The 20778-nt window shown below is 59.3% G+C and overlaps 5 protein-coding genes across 5 annotated transcripts; all 5 read right to left on the bottom strand.

Annotated features, from left to right (window-relative positions):
* Positions 1-1774: 1774 nt before the first annotated feature.
* On the bottom strand, positions 1775-2770 carry LSCM1_00214 (uncharacterized protein; the record flags this gene model as incomplete). Its single annotated transcript, XM_067317866.1, has 1 exon — positions 1775-2770. One exon carries the CDS (start codon positions 2768-2770, stop codon positions 1775-1777), a length of 996 nt encoding a protein of 331 aa, XP_067173971.1.
* Positions 2771-4184: 1414 nt separating this feature from the next.
* LSCM1_00213 (uncharacterized protein) lies at positions 4185-5696 on the bottom strand (the record flags this gene model as incomplete). The annotated part of the gene is made up of 1 exon (XM_067317865.1): positions 4185-5696. The coding sequence occupies one exon, from the start codon at positions 5694-5696 to the stop codon at positions 4185-4187; it is 1512 nt and encodes a 503-aa protein (XP_067173970.1).
* Positions 5697-6808: 1112 nt separating this feature from the next.
* LSCM1_00212 (uncharacterized protein) lies at positions 6809-9616 on the bottom strand (the record flags this gene model as incomplete). The annotated part of the gene is made up of 1 exon (XM_067317864.1): positions 6809-9616. The coding sequence occupies one exon, from the start codon at positions 9614-9616 to the stop codon at positions 6809-6811; it is 2808 nt and encodes a 935-aa protein (XP_067173969.1).
* Positions 9617-14837: 5221 nt separating this feature from the next.
* On the bottom strand, positions 14838-16160 carry LSCM1_00211 (uncharacterized protein; the record flags this gene model as incomplete). The annotated part of the gene is made up of 1 exon (XM_067317863.1): positions 14838-16160. One exon carries the CDS (start codon positions 16158-16160, stop codon positions 14838-14840), a length of 1323 nt encoding a protein of 440 aa, XP_067173968.1.
* Positions 16161-17987: 1827 nt separating this feature from the next.
* Positions 17988-20267, bottom strand: LSCM1_00210 (uncharacterized protein; the record flags this gene model as incomplete). Its single annotated transcript, XM_067317862.1, has 1 exon — positions 17988-20267. One exon carries the CDS (start codon positions 20265-20267, stop codon positions 17988-17990), a length of 2280 nt encoding a protein of 759 aa, XP_067173967.1.
* Between the last annotated feature and the right edge of the window lie 511 nt (positions 20268-20778).

The raw sequence follows: 20778 nt of genomic DNA, 5'->3' as shown, positions 1-20778 counted from the left end.
AAAGAAAAGCCGAAGACGCGAAGGAACGGTCCTGATGCCAGTGAATATGCCACCATCCTCCCCGCCCTCCACACATGCACGCATCTAAGCAGAGGCACACCCATCGCAAGCCTTCTTTCACTTGCGCCATCTTCTGTGGAGCAAAGAGAGCGGAAGCCGGCATTACGAAGGGAAGGGGAACACATACCTGAGGATGTTAGCGCTGCGGTGGAGACGACTGGATGACCTGTCGCGTTGGGGGAAACGAGGGAGAGGGTGGGCTCGCTGCGCCTACTTCTGCTTCATGCCATAAGCAGGCACAAAACGGTACGGTCACTTACGCGCAAGGGAGGGGGGAGGGTAGCAGAAAAAAAAGATTTCGCTTTTTTCCCTTTCCCGGTTACTCTGCACATATGACGGGTGCGCAATCTGCTTGTGAGCGCGGCAGATAGAGGCACTGCTGTGGCTGTGGCGCAGCCATATGAGCGCACCGCTGGGGGGGGGATAGAGAAGTGGGCAGTGAAGGGAAGGAATTTGCATGAGAGGCGAGGGAAGAACGAAACGCCCCCACAAATTAATACGCAGCTTGGAACGAACAGAAGGGGGGCCATAGGAGGAGGCCGAAGAGGCAGGCGTCTCGTCATTTTGCTCTCAGGCGCCTTCACGGTCAACCGCTACCATCTATAGGTGCCGCCCGTAAAAGCCACATCGCCGTCACTTCGCCTGCAGGAATCAACGAGAAAGTATGAGAGGTCTACCTGTGAAAAGGAGCAGGCATGCTTTTGGGAAAAGGCACTTCTTCGCGCCCAATCGAGGGAGCATCAAAGGCAGCGGTGATGGCAGGCGAGTGTCTTTCCTTCCCCACTTTTCGTTTCCGCACGAGGGCAGAGAAGACTATATGCATATGCATGCGCATGTGTGCATATATTTGTGTTCGCGCCCACGTGGCAACGACTTTTCCGCCTCTTCTTCTCGTGCGCCTATTGGGTGCCGCTCAAGTGATGCCGCCGTACATGAATAGATTCATGCATTCACATATTTGTATTTATCCGTTTCAAGGCGAGCGGCTTTCTCCACCGACACCGACGCCGAAAGAGACAGACAGAGAGGAAAGGGACTACAAGACGAAACGGGCAGAAGCAGCAACAGCTACCGTACATCTGAGCACCTCAGGTGTGCCAAGGGACGGGGCAGAAAACAAAAAGCGTCGGGTTGGAGAAGGAAAGCACACATACACAACACAGCGGGGGATGAAGTGCACGCGGAGTGAAAGAAGGCGCGGTGCCCGTGAGTCACCACTAGGGTTGCCAAAATGCGCATATATATATATATATGTATACATAGGCTTTCGCCATCAGCGCACAGAAACATCTGCAAACACACACACACACACACGAGCCAAGAGGGGAAGAAAAAAAAAAGCAGTTCCAGTCGGCACGGAGATGGCGGCGAAGTTCAGCGGGCCGGGGAAAGCGTAAAGTGAGCCCGGCGGCTCACAAAGCGAGCGAGAAAAGGGATGGAGACTAGAGCGAGTGGGAGGGGGGGAGAAGAAAGGACACGAACCACATACGCACAAAAAGCAAAAGGTAAGAAGCACTGCTCTCATCACCGCACATTTACACATAGAAAAGAGAGGAGAGGGGAAGGAGCAAAGCCCTCACACTGAGTCGTCTTTCATCATGTGCCTGTGTGTGTCTGTGCCGTGGGTGGTGCACAGGCACGTTTCCGGTCGCTCGCCCTCTCCCTTTTCTTACACCGTTCCTCGTTTGCCTCTTTGTCGAATGTGACGAGTTTATTACCATGTGCGGTGGTGCACACGTCCTGTGTGCTCCTTGTAGGAGTCGGATGAGATGGCCAGCCCGATTGCGTTCGTGGCGTGGGAGTAGGTACTCCGAAGCGTGTCTGCATCGCGGTAATCGATGCCATCACCACGCAGCATGAACTCTTCGTGCTGCTTGCGAAGGGTCGCATTCAACTCCTCGTCGGCTTCGAGCTTAGTGCGGAAGCGAGCTAGCAAAGCCTCCTTGATGGCTGCACCTTGCTTCCTGTCTGCTTGCGAGAGCGATGCCCGCCGCGGTCGGCAACCTGTGCGGTCCTCGCGCGTGCTTATTTCCGCCTTCCATCTGTGAACCAGCTGCTCCTGCAGCATCTGGGGCTCCTCCCCCTCTGCTTGCGCCTCCGCTACCGCGTCGGCGGTAGTCTTTGGCGAAGCCGTCCTCTGTGACTGCCATGCACGTTGGAGCCGTACGTGTTCCTGGCGGCTGCGCGGATATGTGGAGGATGCTGCAGGCAAATCCTCGGTCTCTGCAAGCAGAGCGCGGAGCCCGGCTTGCGCGGCGGCGCACTCCGGCTGCAGGGCGAGCGCCTTACGGTACGCAGCATCTGCCTCAGCCAAGTAGCCGCGCTTCCGGTGCGCGTCGCCAACGCGGAGGTGGGCCTTGAACCACTGCGGCTCCAGCTCCACGGCCTTCTCGGCATCCTTGAGAGCCAGGGAAGGACCTGCTAGCATGGGCGACTGCAAGTAAGCAGCACTCCGATTACTGCGGATCTGTGCCGTATCGCCACCGGGAAGCGCCAGCATCTGTGAATAGCACCGGATCGCAGCCAAGAAGCACCCTTTGCTGTAGCACGCGTTGCCGAGTGCCTTCCAATCGAGCAGGTGCTGAGAGAGGCGCGCGGCAGCATCATCGTCGTCACCCTCAAAATCGTCCCACGTCACGGCAGCGAGCGCGTCGAGCTGCGCCTTCAACTCTTGCGGCAACGGCGGCTCCTTTCCCGGATTGGCGGCCATTCGCAAGAAGAGAAAAGTGCGGCGCAGGGGAGAGGGAATGTCTCCAATGTGTGTGTGTGGGGGGGGGGAAGGGGGGAAGACAGCTTCCAATAGGCAATATGGCAAAGTGCAGCCAGTGGGCGCGCCTTGGTATAGTGGTGCGTGCCAGCAGGAGGGCGGGGCATGGACAAGAGAGCAATACGAATCACGCGTAATGCTGGGAGCGGCGGCGCAGAGGAAGAAAGCCTATTTCCCACGCAAAAGAGCGTGGATCACACACTGCCTGCGCATGCAGGAAGGGCACGCACAGGCACACACAAGCAAGTAAGCGCACGTCCAGGAGAGCGAAGGGAAGAGGAAAGCAAAGAGGTAAGGAGGGAGGGAGGGAGGGGGGGCGGTGCTGAAGCAACGAATGTCTTGCTGTGCACATAAAGCGGTAAAGGCTTTTACGCCTTCCGCGTGCGTGCTGTTGTGTACGCACGTGCCCTTACACGTGGGTACGATGACCGTGGAGGAAATGCGCACCACGCGGGGCCCACACACACACACACACAAAGTCTTCAATCCGCGAAAAGGGGGTAAAAAAGGATGCTGAGGGCGGATGTGCAAGGCGAGGGATTGAGGAGAAGAGTTGCAGAGCCTGCGTGTGTGTGTGTGTACCTTCTGACAGCAGGTGCAGACTACTACCAATGGTCGGTGCTCTTGTGAACCAGAAGGATGGCTGCTGCGATCGGGCGATCCTTCCTCCGATGCAGTATGTGAATTGCCTGAGGCGGTTGCGCATGTGCAAGTAATCAAGGATGAGGTTTGCCAGCCCCGTGGTGCGTGTGCACATGCACGAGCACACGCACACAGAGACGCAGGCGCATGCATCAAACAGACGTTCGCAGGCATTAGAAAAAATCCAAAGCGAAAGCAAAAGTAAACGTGCAAAAAGATAAGACGATGTAAAGGCGGTCAGGAGGAGTGGGAAAGAGGCGAGGGAGGGGAGGACATCGTGCAAGTGGGCATGGGATCAGCACGAGGAAGGGAGGGAAGCACCCCGCTTCCCTGAGGCATCAGCACCAAAACGAGCGCTCCACCGAAAGCACGCAAACTTGCGCACCCTCCACACCGCGGCCAAAATCGCGTGCTGTGCGCACTAACTGCCCCTAGCGCTGCGCTTCTGTGTCTCCTTACCCTCTGCTGTGCTCTACCGGGTGCGAGCTTGCGTGGATGTCGCCGTGCGCAGGTGTGCCAAGGCCATCGTGAAGCAGGGAAAAAAAAGTCGCGCACATACGCGATCGATCAGGATCCGCAGAGAAAAGAAGGGACCGAGAGTCGAACTGCAATGACGCCCGGTGGGAACCCGGTGGGAAAGCGCTACGCCCAATCCCCTCCTCCCGGCGCTACAGCGCCGCAGTGACAAGGCTCGTTTGTTTTCCTCCCAGCACTGCTAATCTATCACAACCTCGTCTTTACACGAGCCGCTGCATTGCGGTGTCAGGCGTCGCCGCTTCACCGGTGGTGTATTGGCCTCGCTCGGAAAGTCCGGAGCAAAAGAAGCGCGACGGTCGCTTTTGGCAAACGCCGTCGGGCCGGTCTCTTCATGCTCCATGACCGGTAGAGATGTACCGCATGCAGAGGGAGGCGGCGTTGCGGTCGCCGTTGTGGCAAGGGGTTCTCGCGAGGATACGCACGGGAGCAGGCAGCGCATCTGCTCCGCAAGACACGTCGCGTCCACAACCGAGCTTGCCGTGCCGCCCACATGGGATTCGCTGTTGTTCAAGAAAAAAAACACTTCACGCGCCGTTTCGTTTGGTGTGGCGATCGCGGCGCCGCTGTCAGCAAGGCTCCTTGCTGGATAGAGGTACTGCACCATCTCCTCTGCCCACTGTCGCATCACTACAGGACCATAGTCGCCCGTGTTGCGCCCCAGGGGCCCGTGCAGGCGGACGTAAAGGAATCCTGCACCGGTGTCAACCACCTGCACGTATGTCGGGTCATCATGGTGGTGCGCTACCACAAGTGCCCAGCGGAAGGTGCGCAGGAGAGCGAAGGTCTCTTCGCGGTACCACGAGCGATTTCGGAACTCGACCGCGATGCGGAGGCGCCGCTGCCTTCTCGGCGGACTCAAAGATGGTGGTGTGATGGAGGAAGCGCTGGAGGAAAACGCGGCCTTGAGCGACGGCAGCGTTATCTCGTGCACCAGCACCTCCTCTCGGGTAAGCAACTCATAGAAACTCGTCAGCCGCTGTATATTGGCAGCGGAGTATTCAAACGACGGCGGCAGCTGCACCAGCACGGGACCCAAGAAGGGCTCTAGCACGGGACACCGCTCTTTAAAAAAAAGCTGCACGTGAGCCAGCACCTCTGCGTCGTCCGTCTGCAGCCGCTTGACGTGAGTGAGGAGACTGTTTGCTTTGATGGTGTACACAAAGCGAGTCGCATTCACCCTGAAAGGGGGCGGCGATGCTGCTTCCGCGGCGGAAACGCTGGCAGTAACAGCGCCTGCGACTGTGTGCAGCTGAGGCGCCGGCGCGGCTTCGAGTGCAGAGGTGCACATGAAGTCGGTAACGTTGCTGTCCTTCACCATATCCGCCCACGCCCTCCAGGTCTCCATATCTCCCACCTTATGGTACGGGTAGCAGTGCTCCAAGCAGTTGAACTTTTTACGGTAGTGCTTCAGAAGGCTGCGCATCGACCTGTCTGATTTGGCGACACTCGGCACACCATTCAGGGAACTGATTCCAATGTGAATGCCCGGGTGGTCAGGAATGATGGCGGTCATTGGAGGCTGGAAAAGATTTCCCCATCCGTAGATGATATTCCGTGACGGACCGTAAGGGGAGTGGTGTACTATTGTGTCGTGCGGCCTACGTTCCACCCGCTGCGGAGGTTGTGTGCATGGCCGCTGAGACGACGGCGACGCCGGCGCGAGCGAGGCGGCCGCGTGCGCCCAGGGCATTCGCTGTGCCGTAAACCCCTCAAGGAAGCTGAGACGTGCCCACCGCTTCGATCTTTGTCAGGATGCAGAGGAGGGAGGAGGTGCACACCCAGAGGGAAACTTAAGGACCAGGCCAGCGTTAAAGCACGCCGTCTTGGGTAGTCATGGTTATGCATGTGTGCAGGGGGAGGGGGGAGGGAGGGCGTGCGGGGTTGTTCCAGCAGAGGAGTACGCCAAGAAGGGATACGGCGCAGGAGGAAAGAAGATGAGGAAAGCAGTGAAGAGAGCAGCACGCGGCAGGCGCACGTACACACACGCACCCCATTGCCGCACTACCATGAAAGCGAGAAAGAGGCCTCTGCCTGCGGACGCACGGGAGCCCTATTCGTGCACATACCCGCGTCTTCGTGTGTGTGTGTGTGCTTGTCTATGCGTATGATTGTGCGGCAGGCTCAACCTGATGTGTCCATATGCGTGAAGCAGTCAACGCTATCAGATGCCACAGACGCACACATATATCGACCGAAGAGGGCACAGAAGGGGAACAAAAAAATGAGGCCACAGTCACATTGACAGAAAATACGCTGCGCCACGCAACGGAGCAACACCCTCACCCAAGTGCGCTCTCCTAGCCAGCGTTTCCTTCTCGAGGCGACGGAGGGAAGAAAGGGACGGAGACAGTGACACGGGCAAAAAAAGCGTCCGCACCCAGAAAAAAAGGACAGAACGGATGGAAAAAAAAAAGCGGCCGGAACGGATGAAAAAAAGGGCGCGGCGGAGCAGTGACGAGGAGAACCAAAAATGACCATTAAAAAGAAAACGTACACATGATGTAGACACAAAAAGGCATCGCGACAGCGGCCAGAGGGAGAGAAAGCACGAGGCAAAAGCAGTAGCCGTACCCCCTCCCCCCTCCCCCGCACACCACACACACACACACACCGCTTGTGAACAGTCCTGCACGACACACACACGCTCATTCCGGCAAGAGACAGCAGAGAGGCGGGTGAAAAGGGGCCACGCTCGTCCACTGGCATTCGCCATAAGATACACGAACGAAGAAAGCGGAAAAAATGCGCGACGCCACTGCTTCTCCACGCAGCCACCCCAGTAAGTGCATGCATGGCCAGCGCCTACGAGAAAAGTTTTGGTGGCTGTGGCGCGCTGGCAGCAGTCACAGAATTGTTCTCCTCGCCTCCCTTGTACTCGTACTGTTTTAGTGTAGGAGCGCCATGCTTGTCTAATAGCAGAACAGCGCCTTTATTGCGCATACCGCAGTAGTTGGGGGCCGAGAACACCGTGAGCAGACGATCCTGGTGATTCCACTGAAATCCTTCCTGGACGCATTGGTGCGCACGCACAATGAAGTAGAGCTGATTTGTGTTGATGAAGTTTATCGTGGTATCCTCGCCGAAGATGTGTCCTGTGCCACGCGGGTTGCCGCTGAAGCCACGTGGGGTTCCGTTGAAGACACAGGCCGATTGAAACTTCTTTAAAGGGACTTGGATCCAGTTCGGGGTGGAGGTTTCTGCCGAATCGACGGTCGGCGACTTCGCATCCGAGGAGATTACTTCGCCGCATGGATTGCTGGCCTTCGAAGCCGCCGGCGCGCCGCGGGCGACGGCGGCGTCAGAGGAGGGATCTGACCACGTGAGGTCGGCCAGTGCGCCGCGCTCGATGTCACGAAACCGGTTAATAGCAATGATGCCGTCGAAGCTGTCATCAATGAAGGGAGACAGACCACCGTGCATGGCGCAGACGCGCACAACCTGCCGCGTCTTTTTCGATACTGAGAAGGACGCCCTGGTACTTGGCGGGGACTGCGGGGACGATTCTCTGGAAGCAGCAGGTGTCGTGCTGCTAGCGGTGCGTGAACTGGCGATTATGAACGTATTCGACCTACTCGCTGTGAGCTTTGGCGACCTATAGGGCTCCCCGAGACTCGAGGCCTCACTGTTGCGGCGGCTACTTCTATTCGCCGGCTTCCTTGGCACGAGCTTTTTCGCGCTCGATGGCACTTCAGGGCTCTCGGCAGCATGAGCCGCAGGCGACCCCTCATTGACGCCAGGCGCGGCCGCCGCAGCGGCGGGCGGCGACGCCGCCCCGTCGTCCGCCTCAACTTCTTCGTAGAGCGCGGCGCAGATGGGAAGTAAACGAAGCGTGTCATTCGCAACAAGCCACAGAGGGTGATCTTTCATGTCCCAACTCAGGCTATTCGGACTCGAATTGCCACTTCCGCCGGTACGCTCGCCCAGCTCACCCGCCGTTGGCTCTGCGCTGCTGTTTGCATCGGCGGCGCTTGAGGCGCCGTTGCCGCCTTTGTGGGTAGAGCCGGCACCTGGGGTGCTGCTTCCGCCGCTGCTTTCCCCGGCTGCCGCACTGCCGGAGTCTGGAGAGGACGCCAACGGGGTGCACATGTGGAGAGTGGTGACCTTATTGTTCACAATGGGGTAGCGACGGTGGCACTCGTCGAGGAAGCCGTAGAAGCGATTTGTGTTTGAGCATTCATGGTTACCGCGCAACAAGAAGACGGTGTTCGGTGATAGCAGCTTGGCGGCGAAGAGCACCGCAATCACACGCAGGCTGTTCGGCCCACGGTCCACATAATCGCCCAGGAACAGGTAGCTATGTGACTGCATGGGCTCGCGATCATCATCTTTTGGCTTTCCACTGAGGGTCTTTCCTGCGCCTGCCGCCTTGCCCTTCTTGGGGGTGGGAAATGTCACACCACCACTCCCACGCTTCGGGGAGGCAGGCGCCTTTGACTTGGCTGCAGGGTGCGCAGAGGACGCCAGCGCCAGCGCCTCCCTCGACACCAGTGGGCCCCCCAGCGTCAGTACGTTTTCTAGCAAATCGCGTATCTGCCCATGAAGGTCTCCGACAACGATGGCCGGCATCATCACCATCAGCACGTTTTGCTCGGCTCGCAGCAACCCTTGCACCCGCAGAAAGATCTCGTTGAGCTCTTCGGCGCTTGGCAAGTAGTCGTCCTGGTGCAGGAGGCGGTCATAGATCTTCGCGAGATCGATGTCAGGACAACGCTCTACTTTCCCAAGCCCATTTGCCGCGAAGCTATTACCACAGGGGGAGGACTGGCGTGCATCTTCACAGCTGCCACAGTCGCTGCCGGCGTTGGCGCGAAGGTTTGGATTCATGGACTGCAGGCCGCCAAAGAGTCCCGCGTGAGAGAGCAGGTCATCCTCCAGCTCTTCGCTCAGAGCACCGCAAAAGCGGTAGATCGCCAGGCAGAGGCGGGCGCGCAGGGGCGCCGGCTGCACCAGCAGGTGGTTCAGCATAGGCTGGATGGTAAAAGTTGGGTGGAAGTTCTTCATCGTAATCGTCTCAGCCGTCACATCGGTGTCGACGGCCGCGATCTCCGGAAGGATCTGGCGCAGCAGTGCCACAGAATCCTGCTTCACCACCGTGCTCGCGCAGTGGTCGAGAAAGCTCCTAAATACCTGAAACACCTCTGTCAGCTGTGGGATTGTCACATCCGACATCTCGCGCGGAAACAGGTCGATGCCGCGCGGGGTTGAGACAGAGGCGTCGTCGAGCGTCGAGCATTGGAGCTTGAGAGGGGCGGCGCTCAGCCGCAGAGAAGAGGAATCGGTTGGAGAATGAGACTGCGGCGGCAGTTGCGATTTTGAGTCGCTTCCCAAAGAGGAGTTGGACGCGCCCATGGGCGGCGGCGACGATGAAGCGGCGGTGGCTGGGCCAGAGGCGCTGGCAGGTGAATCGCTCACATCTGAAGACCTTTCCTCCCCCTCCTTACAGCGAGACATCGCCGACCCCTCTCTGTGAGTTATCTTCGGCCCCTTCGAGTCGGTCGAGTGCGCCCCTTCCGTTGGCGAGGCGGGCACCACCCCATCACCCTCGTCTCTGCCCTCCTCGCCGGTCTTCTTCTTATCCTTCCTCTTGCCAAAGAGAAAGAAGCGCGGCATGATGGCGTGAAGCTCAGTGCAAATTGTAGACGGGCCGGCGCGTTGGGAAGGGGGCGGGGGGGGTAATGAGCCTCACCAAGGGTGCACAATACACGAAGCCTTACCGCTGTGAATAGAGGAAGGCCTGGCTGGAATCGGTCGTCGGATGCGCTGTGCGTCACCGATTCTGTGCGTGTGTGTGGAGCGGGGGCCGAATCGCGAGCCCGCGCGGGCGTATGCTTCTCGCGTCGACTGCGGAATACCTTCTCGTGACAAGGCTTCTTCACGCACCTCCGCGGCACCACAACAAAACACCGTCTGTTGAATGAGAGAAAACGAAAGCGAGTGCCGTCTCATGCACTCTGGCGACAAAGATAACTGTCAACCGAACTGGAGGTCGACGACACGAACGCACAGCCACAACGCACGACAGGCACAAGAAGAGAGATCGCAAAAGCACACCTGATGGGTAAACCAACGTGAAGAAAAAAAACGAAAAAGAGAGAATAAGTGGGACGACGAAACGCAAGCAACGGTTACCGCGACGCGTCAGGAGTGCGCGTTCGTTGTGATCGCCTCGACAATCTTCAAAAGAAAGAGAAACAGCTCGTGAGGGCGAAAAAGGGATGCTCCACCACGGTCTCGAAGGCACCAGCACGAAAAACGGCGACGGGCAATCACCCGAAAGGACTCTCCGCTGAGCAGAGGAGGACGGAGGGGGAATGAGAGAGGGCCTCAAAGAGAGGGCGGCGTCGGGGGACTCCACTGGAAAGTGTGCGTGTGTGTGTGTGTCAAGAGTTCGCACCTCAGCGAAGAAAAATGAGAAGGGGAGAAAGAGCACGCAGCTGCGACAATGACGAGAGAAGCAGAGAGAAGCGATACCCGCACGCCGGAGTCTCTTACGAGGGAGCTTGTGCGACTCTGTGTATGCATGCAGATATAATATATATATATATATATACTTTTATAGGGAGAGGGATGTTTAGAGCGTGCGGAAACGAGAAAAAGGCACAGAACAGCAAAGCGCAAGAAGAATGAAAAAACGCTTGTGCCTAAATGTGTGTGCGTGTATGGAAGGGAGGAGCGTGGAGGGAATCTCTGGGAGGTGGATGAGGGGGAAAGACCAGAGGTGACGACGAAGTCCAAAGGACAGAACTGAATATACCTCTTGCGGCTGAGATGCACGTGCGTAAGCGAGCTTAAATCTGAATAGCGCACCACTCCACACACGCGCACACGCCTTTACGTATTCGAGAACACTGCGCTCTCACGCAGGCAGTACAAGCAAGTCAGCAAAATCACCGCGGCACAAGCAAAGAGAGAGCCGTTCCAGAAAGTTGTCCGCGGAAGCAGAGGAGTCCTTCGAGGACCTTAACACAGGAGTACAGCTCCTCTCCGGTTTCTTTTTTCAACGTCCCCCCTCCTCCTTGTTTACTCGTGCAGCCTTGACAGCGTGAGTCGGGTCAGAAGAGTGAGGGCAACAGACAGTGGGCTGCGCTCGCGGGTTTCCGTTACCTTCAGCTGCGTGATTATATTCGCGTACGCGCTTTTTCAGGTGGGCGCGGAATGGGGGGGGTATGGCAGCGAAGATGTACACCTTGAAGAAAAGCCAGAGGAGGTCAGGGCCAACACTGCACAGTTCAGAGAGAGAGGGAGAAGCTGGCAACGAGACAGCAAAGGCACGCTGACAGCCGGCGACGGATGGCAGAGCTGTGCTCGGGGTGCAGAGCGGAACAACAGGCGGGCACAAGAAAAAACTGTACAATGTTCGGTGATGATTGCCGTCGCTATTTTCCTTCGATCGAGTGGGTGTATGTGGGTGTGCAGCGGGGCAGGGGAGTGGAGGAGAGCGAGGGGACGAGCGTCATGTTGACGCCATTAGCGTCGCCACCACGCCAATTCACAGGCGGCGAAAGAAAGGGATGCGGAAAGTTGTCCATGAGCGAGAGCACAGAGCTGCCCGCATGCAAGGCTGAAGGGGGCTACGAAATAACGGTGCATACACGAAACGATCCGAACTTCGTTATCGCTCTCTCATGCCCGCCCACAATTGCCTGGAACCTCTCGTTTGTTCTCTCATGTCTATTCTCTTTTTTTTCAGGGGGAGAGGGTCTGCTCATGAGCGAGCAGGGCCTTCCGCTTCTTACAGCCGACGGCTTCGCTAGCCCCGTGAGAGACGCCGATGAGGGAGGCCTACCCGTCTTTTCGGTGTGCACCAGAGCAGCATAACGCATTCCAGCGGAAGAAGTACCCGCAAACGCGGCGCAGAGTTCGCGCCCCGTAGGGTGTGAAGGCCTCTCCGGCTGCGCCTCGGCAAAAAAGCACAGGCGTGACTGCCAAGCCGATGGCGAAGCGGTTCTTTTTCTGTGTCTCGCAATCCCTCGCACGATGCGCTCATCGCCATGCAGATACTCTTTAGGACGAGAGGGCAGAGCAACAGGAGGTGCGCGCCACACCTTTCATGTGCTCCAAGGCCACGAGCTGCTGCGCCAACCAACCCGTCTGTGAGGCTGCGCATCAGCTGAGGTCGGCTGCGCCACCTGCACTGCAGGAGTGCCAAACAAACACGCGCCCATCATACGGATACTACACCTTTCCAAAGTTGACAATAAACTACTCCGCACAGACATGTATGCATCCTCCCATAAAAGCTCCTACACGCTGACCTGATTACGCGCATCCCACTCGGGCTGCGCGGACGTCGCCCGCCGGGTGTCCATGGCTGCCTCCCATCCCTCCTGTGCCCCACCAGGGCGCGACGGGCCACGGGTCCTCTGTGCGCACGCGCGCTGCCGAGCGGTGCCGGCGCGGTGTGTGGCATCCGGACAGAAGCGCCCCGAGGTCAAAGGGCGCGAAGCGATCCGTAGCCGTGGGCCCCGAGGGGTGCACATGTGCGGCACCTCCCACACCCGACGGGGTGTGCCGATGAGGCGCAGATGCCGGGGGCGTGGCGCTCGCGCCACGAGCCACGTCGCCCAGCCCTGCAGGCCCGAATGTGGAGAGCCCGCGCACGCCATCGCGGAGTTGCGCGGCTTGAAGCGGCTGAGGGCGAGGCGCGGCACGCAGGCAGCGCGCAGGGTCTCCGAGGGCCCTGCCCTGCGGCTGGCCAGCCCCCTTTCGGCGAGGAGGGGAGCGCTCATGCGGCATGCACCTAGGCCGCCCCCTGCTACCCCCACGACAGACGCCGCCGCCTCCGCCCTCGAGCGCGGCCCGCCTGGACGACAGCACGAAGTCCGCCCGTGCCTGTCGGGGGCTGATCGCGCAGTGCGCGTCCGAAGAGGCAGCGCGGAAGGGCAGGGAGTGCCTGCCGTGCGCATGGCGCGATGCGGCGGCAGACGGTGCGTCCTGGGCGACCCGGATGCAGCCGTGGGACGTCAGAGGGGCGAGTGTGGGCTGCAGCTGTAGTGGGCCTACTAGTCGACGTGTTCGTGGTGCGAGGAGGACGCTGAGAAAAAGACAGAATCCACCCTACCCACTGTGGCATTAGCTTTTTCTTTCCGCGAAGTCACAGAGTATGAGCTGTATAGCGCTGCATCCCGTATGAGAACCCCGAAAACGTTCTCACTAGTCCCATCCATGCGCTTTTACCCTTACACAGAGAGAGAAAACGAACTTCTGCGTGTCACACGACTGGGTTGAAAAAAGGGGGCGAGAGGATAAAACAGCCGGCATGCAGATGGCTGGTGCAACCCCTCTCGCCAGCCGCAATGCGCCGTTGAGTTGCCCGCCATACCTCCGCTTCGAAAACTTTGCCAAGCCTGCGCCACGCCCGCGGATCGCACTGATCCGCAAAGCAGACGGTGGGTCCGGAAAAGACCTCGTCCCACTGACGGCGGCGGGCTTAGCAGCGCTGAGTCTCTGGCCAGGCAGGGTTCCATCCCCTCTCGCGATCGAGAGCACATGCAAGCCCTAGGCTGCTCGCAAGACGGGCCGTCACACGTTCCTGCTCCGTTGCGCGAGCGCCTGCGCTTGAGGGGGGCGGTTCGTGCTGCGCAGACAGTGCGCCGTCCCCTCAAAGTCGCCTGGCGAAGCACTTTGCCAGCATACCCGCTGTCCAGCAAAGAGGAACAGAGAAGCCGCACGGCAACACGCTCACGCTACCCCAACTCGGATAGGGGCGAGAGCTGCACTGCCAGCGATACGAAAAGAGCGCCGAATCGTGAAGCAGCCGGCAGGTGCAGCGCAGCATCAGGCCCCGAGGACGAAGAGCGCACAGTCGCATGCGGGTGCCGCCAGCATGGCGTAGCGCGTCACAGTGCAAATGCCTTCGTGCGAGGAGAGGCGCAAGCGAAAAGGGGTGACCTTTTCAGCTTTTCATCTGTCCCTCTCCACGGCTGAAGAGGGCGAAAACGCCAATGCGCCGGCCGGGCCGCCGCCGCCGCTTCTTTGGCGGCTTCGACGAAAGGGCCGGGTGAACGCGAGAGACAGCGCCAACTCGAGGCGTGCAAACAGTCGAAAGACGGGGGGACGAGGAGTGGAGGCTCTCGCCAACTTGCTCAGGGGAAGGGAGGGCAGTGCTTCGAGGGGCAGCCGGGATCTGCCGCTCCACCGGGCATTCATCGCGTGCACGCCAGCATATGCAGATGAAGACAGGGAGGTAGAGGGAGAGGGCTCCACGGCCCGTTTCGTTTGCACTCGCATTGCCCACCCCACACACAAGCATGCTGTCGACCAATCCCTTTGGCCAGGGACCGCCGCCGCTCTTCATGTGTGCACACATCACCCGTGGCCCGCTTTCCTTCGACAACGGCCGCCAAGCGTCGTGACGTCGTGGCCCCTCGCGATGGGCGGTTCCCGACCAACGCGCTTGAGCGCATACACGTGAGCCTAAAGATGAGGTCCTGAGACGCGCATCCGGGAGTCATGGCGGTCACACGTATACATGTGCGAGAGGGAGGGACAGCAGGAGATCTGCATTTTCACGAGATGGCCAAAAGGTCTCTACAAGGTGCTTCACTCCACGAACGGGACACTTTACATGGGGGAGGGACGAGCCGGCTCAAAGGGCAGCCAGACAACCTGTGCAATAGTGCGTGTTACACATGAGGGTGGCCTCTTCGTGGCCATATCAGTCCCCGTACTCGCTGCGTGCTGAGAAAGTCGCCTTGAACGATGCTGCAGTTCAAGGTTTGCCTACAGTCCGCTGCCGTGACGGCAGATTCGACTGCACAACTCCACAGGCGGCTAGTATCGTCACAAAGGTCCTGGCAGCAGCTGTCGATGCGGTCATCGCCTCACTAAGCTACTGCTCCCCTGACGCGCCACCCACCACCTGCGCTTGCCCCGGCTTCGGTTCTGTGCGCCTGGCGCGCCGCGTGTTTCTCGGTAGAGCAGCTTCAAGACCGTCATGACCTAAAAATAAAAACGCCAATAGCATCAAGGCAAATCCTCCCTGTAACATCAGCGATGTCGTTGCTGTTGGTGGATACACTTCGAACGCCTGGCGAATAAGGGCGAAGCTCAGAAGCTGCAGCAGCCGTGGGAACATTGTATGGGCGAGAACAAAGGGGACTGTGTAGAAGAACCACGTGTAAAACTGGTAGTGAATGGAGCGGGCGAAAGCGATCCCGACAAGGTTCGCCTCGAAGAAGGTGAGCAGCACAGACGTGTAAACGGCATGTCTCTGCGCCTTCTGCTCGTCTTCCGTAGTGCTGCAGCGAGCGAATGTGCTCTGCCGACGAGTATCAGCGATTACCGGATGCAGAACGTATGCTTCCTCATCCGTCAGGTACGTGCGTGAGGCCCAGCGCGTACGCCACAGCAGCACCCACGTCGCCAACGTCATCACAAGCAGCGCCTGGCCCAATGCAGGCTTGCCGAAAACCTCTGCATCGAGAAACTGATAGTTTACTGACCAGCGGTGTGTGAAAACGCGATGAAGGTCAAAGCTCTTGGAGAGGTACGCCTTGCAGTTGTAAGCCAGGAAAGGCAGGCCCACAGCCACTTGCCATGCGGCACAGAGAAGCAAGTAGCACACCACTCGCCTGAGAGGAAGCGTGCGGAGCATGACGTAAAGCATACCCGGTGCGAAGAGGAGCACGTTCATCTTGATGGACACGGCAATGCTGTAGCACAGGCAGCCAACGAGCCACTGGTGCGAGCGCTTGGCAGGGTCACTGGGGCGGCCTGCGATGAAGGAGACGGCGGCGAACAAGAAGAGCATGGCCCAGCAGTCGTTGAAAAGCCGCAACACGTAAAGGCTTCGGATGCGCTTGGAGACGAAAAGTGGAATCATGGCCCTCCACGTGAGACCCGCACGGGTGTAGAGGCGCAACACCATTGCCAACGTCACAAGGTAAACGCCAGCGTATATCCACTGAGCAAACAAAATAGCCTCCCCCTTCTTGGTGAGGCAGTAGATGGCACTGTACAGCCAAACAAAGCCTCCCGGGTAAACCAGTGATCCAGTGCTACCCCTCAGGTTGTGGTAGTTTAACTCGCCATCGAGGAAGCCCTTCACCTCCTCCATGTACGCCCTCCAGTCAACCTCCGTGTAGGGTACAGTGGCGATAACTGCGACAATGACAGCCGTCTCCACGACTAGCGCCACGTCCATGAACCTCATGTTTTGTGCCGCGTAGTGGCCGCGCTGGGCCCTGCCGGGGCTTCTGCAGAAACTAAAGAGAAAGAGAGAAAGGGAAGCTGCTCGTCAGGGGGTTCGATACGCAGCGGACAGTTCGTGACTTTACGAACTGCGCGAAGCAAAAAGGGGGGTAACATGCGCCGGCGCACGGTCCACAGTATACGCTCGATGTCGAGCATGAAAGGGGTCTTTGTGTACGGACACGAGCCTGAAGATAATCAGACGATTGCTCCGTCCAATTGCGGTATTGATAAAGGCGATCGTCACGTCCGCTTCCGCTTCTGCGACTGCTGCTGCTGCTCTAGCCGCCATTGGTGGCTTTCACACAGAAAAGGCGTGTGTGTTTGTGTGTCTGTGTTCGTGTACGTTTTTTTACGCGACGTATATGGGAAGGGGGCATGCACCCATGAGTACGTTAGAGGAGCAGTGCCGCCAACTGCCGGGAAAAGAAACAAAGAAGGGATCAAAAGACCCCTGAAGGGTCGAGAGGACAGCGCAACAGGCACATGCGCGCGCCTAATCAAGAGCTGTAGAAAAAGTCGACAGGCCGCTCGTCGTTTTTCCTTTCCTTCAGTCCGACAGCAAACAGAGGGAATCGAGCAGACATCAGGAAAGGCGATTGAGCGCAAAAGCGCGCCAGTGCCATCCCACAAGCACGACGAAATCGCAGACAGAGAGAGAAAACGAACTTCTGCGTGTCACACGACTGGGTTGAAAAAAGGGGGCGAGAGGATAAAACAGCCGGCATGCAGATGGCTGGTGCAACCCCTCTCGCCAGCCGCAATGCGCCGTTGAGTTGCCCGCCATACCTCCGCTTCGAAAACTTTGCCAAGCCTGCGCCACGCCCGCGGATCGCACTGATCCGCAAAGCAGACGGTGGGTCCGGAAAAGACCTCGTCCCACTGACGGCGGCGGGCTTAGCAGCGCTGAGTCTCTGGCCAGGCAGGGTTCCATCCCCTCTCGCGATCGAGAGCACATGCAAGCCCTAGGCTGCTCGCAAGACGGGCCGTCACACGTTCCTGCTCCGTTGCGCGAGCGCCTGCGCTTGAGGGGGGCGGTTCGTGCTGCGCAGACAGTGCGCCGTCCCCTCAAAGTCGCCTGGCGAAGCACTTTGCCAGCATACCCGCTGTCCAGCAAAGAGGAACAGAGAAGCCGCACGGCAACACGCTCACGCTACCCCAACTCGGATAGGGGCGAGAGCTGCACTGCCAGCGATACGAAAAGAGCGCCGAATCGTGAAGCAGCCGGCAGGTGCAGCGCAGCATCAGGCCCCGAGGACGAAGAGCGCACAGTCGCATGCGGGTGCCGCCAGCATGGCGTAGCGCGTCACAGTGCAAATGCCTTCGTGCGAGGAGAGGCGCAAGCGAAAAGGGGTGACCTTTTCAGCTTTTCATCTGTCCCTCTCCACGGCTGAAGAGGGCGAAAACGCCAATGCGCCGGCCGGGCCGCCGCCGCCGCTTCTTTGGCGGCTTCGACGAAAGGGCCGGGTGAACGCGAGAGACAGCGCCAACTCGAGGCGTGCAAACAGTCGAAAGACGGGGGGACGAGGAGTGGAGGCTCTCGCCAACTTGCTCAGGGGAAGGGAGGGCAGTGCTTCGAGGGGCAGCCGGGATCTGCCGCTCCACCGGGCATTCATCGCGTGCACGCCAGCATATGCAGATGAAGACAGGGAGGTAGAGGGAGAGGGCTCCACGGCCCGTTTCGTTTGCACTCGCATTGCCCACCCCACACACAAGCATGCTGTCGACCAATCCCCCTGCCGAACTGTTTGGTGCACATACGGGTAAAAAAAAGGCGCGCTGCTCTCGTTCACCGCAGCATTGGGGTAGCGAGCCAATCCATCTCCTCCAGGGTCGTTGCTGACTGCTGCTGAGCGTGGCGGCGGTGGTGCCAGTGCGTCGTGTCAGAGGTTGTCTCGAAGAATCGCCAAAAGCGGATCGTGCCATCCTCACCACCGGCGATCGACGCGTAGCAGCCGGCGAAGGGGGACTGTGGAAAGGGAGCGCAAATGAGAAGCGGTCGCGCACGATGGCCAGGAAGGGCGTACATTGGCATCCACTCTGAGTTTGGGAAAACGATATCGCTCCTGCGGCTGTCGTCTGCAAGGGAGGCCGAATCCCGAAAACCATATCGGGCGCGGCAGCCCACTTTGGCAGCATCGCTGCTGCCGTCGACGCTTGCCTCGTCCTCCTCTGCATCTATGCCGCCGTTATCCGCGTCGTCGTCGTGCCGCAGAAAGTCTTCTCGGCCGCCTGTGTCGTTGCCTCGCCTGCTGCCAGTGTGGAGAAGAGCCTCGCGCAGGAAGTTCTCGCGGTGCCTGGTGCCGCACCTCCACACCACCAGCGCGTTCGCTGGCGAGCTGTGAGCAGCCGCTGAGTTGTTGCCGCTTTCACCGGGAGGGGTGCGGCCAAGCGCGGCCGCCGTGTCAAACGCGGCGCTGAGAGGAGAGGCCGGCGTCACCATCTCGTCCCACGAATCGTGCGGGAAAGGGTCACCGCCGGATACACCAGTGGCACTGCTGCCGCCTGTGGTCCTGGGGCGAGTTGATGAGGAACGGTGCCAACCGCCTTCATGCTGATGAAAGACGCCGCCACCACCGCCGCCCGCCGGTCCAAGCTCTGCGTGAGCGGTCAGCACAGGGTAGGATGGTGGTGAAAACGACGAGGTGGGCGGCGAAGGGGTGCCGGCCCCGGTAACTGCGTAGTGGCCCTCGGGGTCGTACAGGGCCTGCGTCACAGGAGCAGCCGTCGCGCCAGTGGAGGTCAAGACAGGCTCAGCGCCGGACAAGTCGTACGTGCGCAGCCCTGCCGCGCCAGCGGAGGCCCCCACCAGCAGCAGATAGGGAGTTGTAGGGTGGAAGCACAGTGCCTTCACAGAGCAGTCCTGATCGACAATGAATGTGTGCAAGGGGCGCTGCGGTGCGCTGAGAGACCACACCTTTACGAGACCGCTTCCACTCCCCGTCGCCACAAGTGATCCCGTCGCGTTCCACGAAACGCTGCACAGTCGGTCGTGCTGCCGGAGAAACGTGGCGACACGCTGCAGCTTGCTGAGAGTGCTACTGCCAGCCGATGATGTGTATGCGGTTACAGTTGATGCGTTTGTCGCGCGCTCTTCTTCACAAAGCTCGGCGTCCGTGCCGAAGCAAATGGCGGGCTGCACCTGTCTTGCATCCAGGGTAACCAGCCCGCGTGCAGCAGTGGCTGCACATCCCAGCCAAGGATGGCGACTGTTGGTACCCACACAGCTGATGGACGAAACAGAAGAGCTGAGAAGGCCCAATGCGCGTGCTGCGCGAGATGTCGATGAAGATGCCGACGCCGCGTCACTGCCATCGCCGCTGCCGGGTACGAGAGAGCTCAGGTAGCTCGTCGGCGGCGGTGGCATGGCGAAAGCGACAGTGCATTGCAGCGTGCCATCCCCGCGTTCTTCGTATAGCTCAACCGCGCCGTTCGACATGCCCAGAAAGCAAGATGTTTCCTGGAAGCGGGTCATTGCCACCGCCGTCGCTCGCCGCGGGCCAGGGAAGGCGGCAGAGGGCTTTGTGGCGGTTTGGTCATACGCATCACCGGAACCAGAAGGGGTCGAGATGCGTACCGTCGACGAGGCCTGTCGCGGGTGACTGGGATGAAACAGCACGAGATCCTCCTCCAGCGCAAGCGCCATCTGATTCGTCCCCCAGGATAGGCAGCTTGTGTAGAAGTCCTCCTGCAGTCCGGCCGCGCTTAGGACACAGTAAGAGGAGGTGAGGCGAGTTGGCACCCAGGAGGCTGTACTCTGGCGGGAGCTCACGGTTAGCGCACTAAGGGGCGCCATTGCCTCTACAGACGTGGACGGCCGCAAAGCGTCTGTGGGTGACGGTGATGCAACAGCGGCGCCTAAATCTGTTGAGCTCATCATAGCCGACGCCCGACCAGCGGTGGAACCGGCAAGCGGAGCGATGAGCCGCGAGTGCCGCGCATGCTGCGAGAGCGATGAAGATGACGGCGCGTGAGGACTCGATGGTCGCGATGAAAGCGTCATGCTTGCAGACAAGTATGAGCCGCCCCTTGCAGAGCCACCTCCCTGATAGCGGCTCCGAGATGGCATTACCCCGTGTGCTTGCGTTTTGGTGGTGTCCTGTGCGGCGACAACGAGAAAGTGATAGGGCAGCTTCAGCGAGAGATGGCGAGAGACCTGAGGGCAATGGAAACACGCCTCCCGAACTTTCTCCGAAGGCGTCAGCTTCTTCAACTTTTTGCAGCGCCTCTTCCAACGCTCCGGCGGCTGGTTCGCGTGCGCGCTCGTGTCAGTGTGTGTGTGTGTGTGTACACGAGAAACGCAAGCAGACTCGGTGCCACCGGGGCGCCAAAAAAATGAGAGCGGGCGAGGACAAAACGGCACGAGAAGAGTGCGGGTGTGTGGAAGAGACCGTCAGCTGAGCAAGATGATGATGCAAGCAGAAACGGATATGAATCCGACGTCTATGTAAGATGGGTCTATGATGGCGCCACGTGGTCAGGGAGGAGAAACGAAGAAAAACACAACGAAAAGGGGGGAGAGGAAAGGGCAGCAGAGCGACGGAGCGAAAAAAAACAGCAAAAGGGAAAAAATAAGAGGC

Source organism: Leishmania martiniquensis, chromosome 36 (genome assembly GCF_017916325.1).
Source record: "Leishmania martiniquensis isolate LSCM1 chromosome 36, whole genome shotgun sequence".
In the NCBI taxonomy this organism is placed as follows: Eukaryota; Euglenozoa; class Kinetoplastea; order Trypanosomatida; family Trypanosomatidae; genus Leishmania; species Leishmania martiniquensis.
The sequence above is the reverse complement of the archived record's forward strand: the minus strand, read 5'-3'. Positions and strand labels throughout refer to the sequence as shown.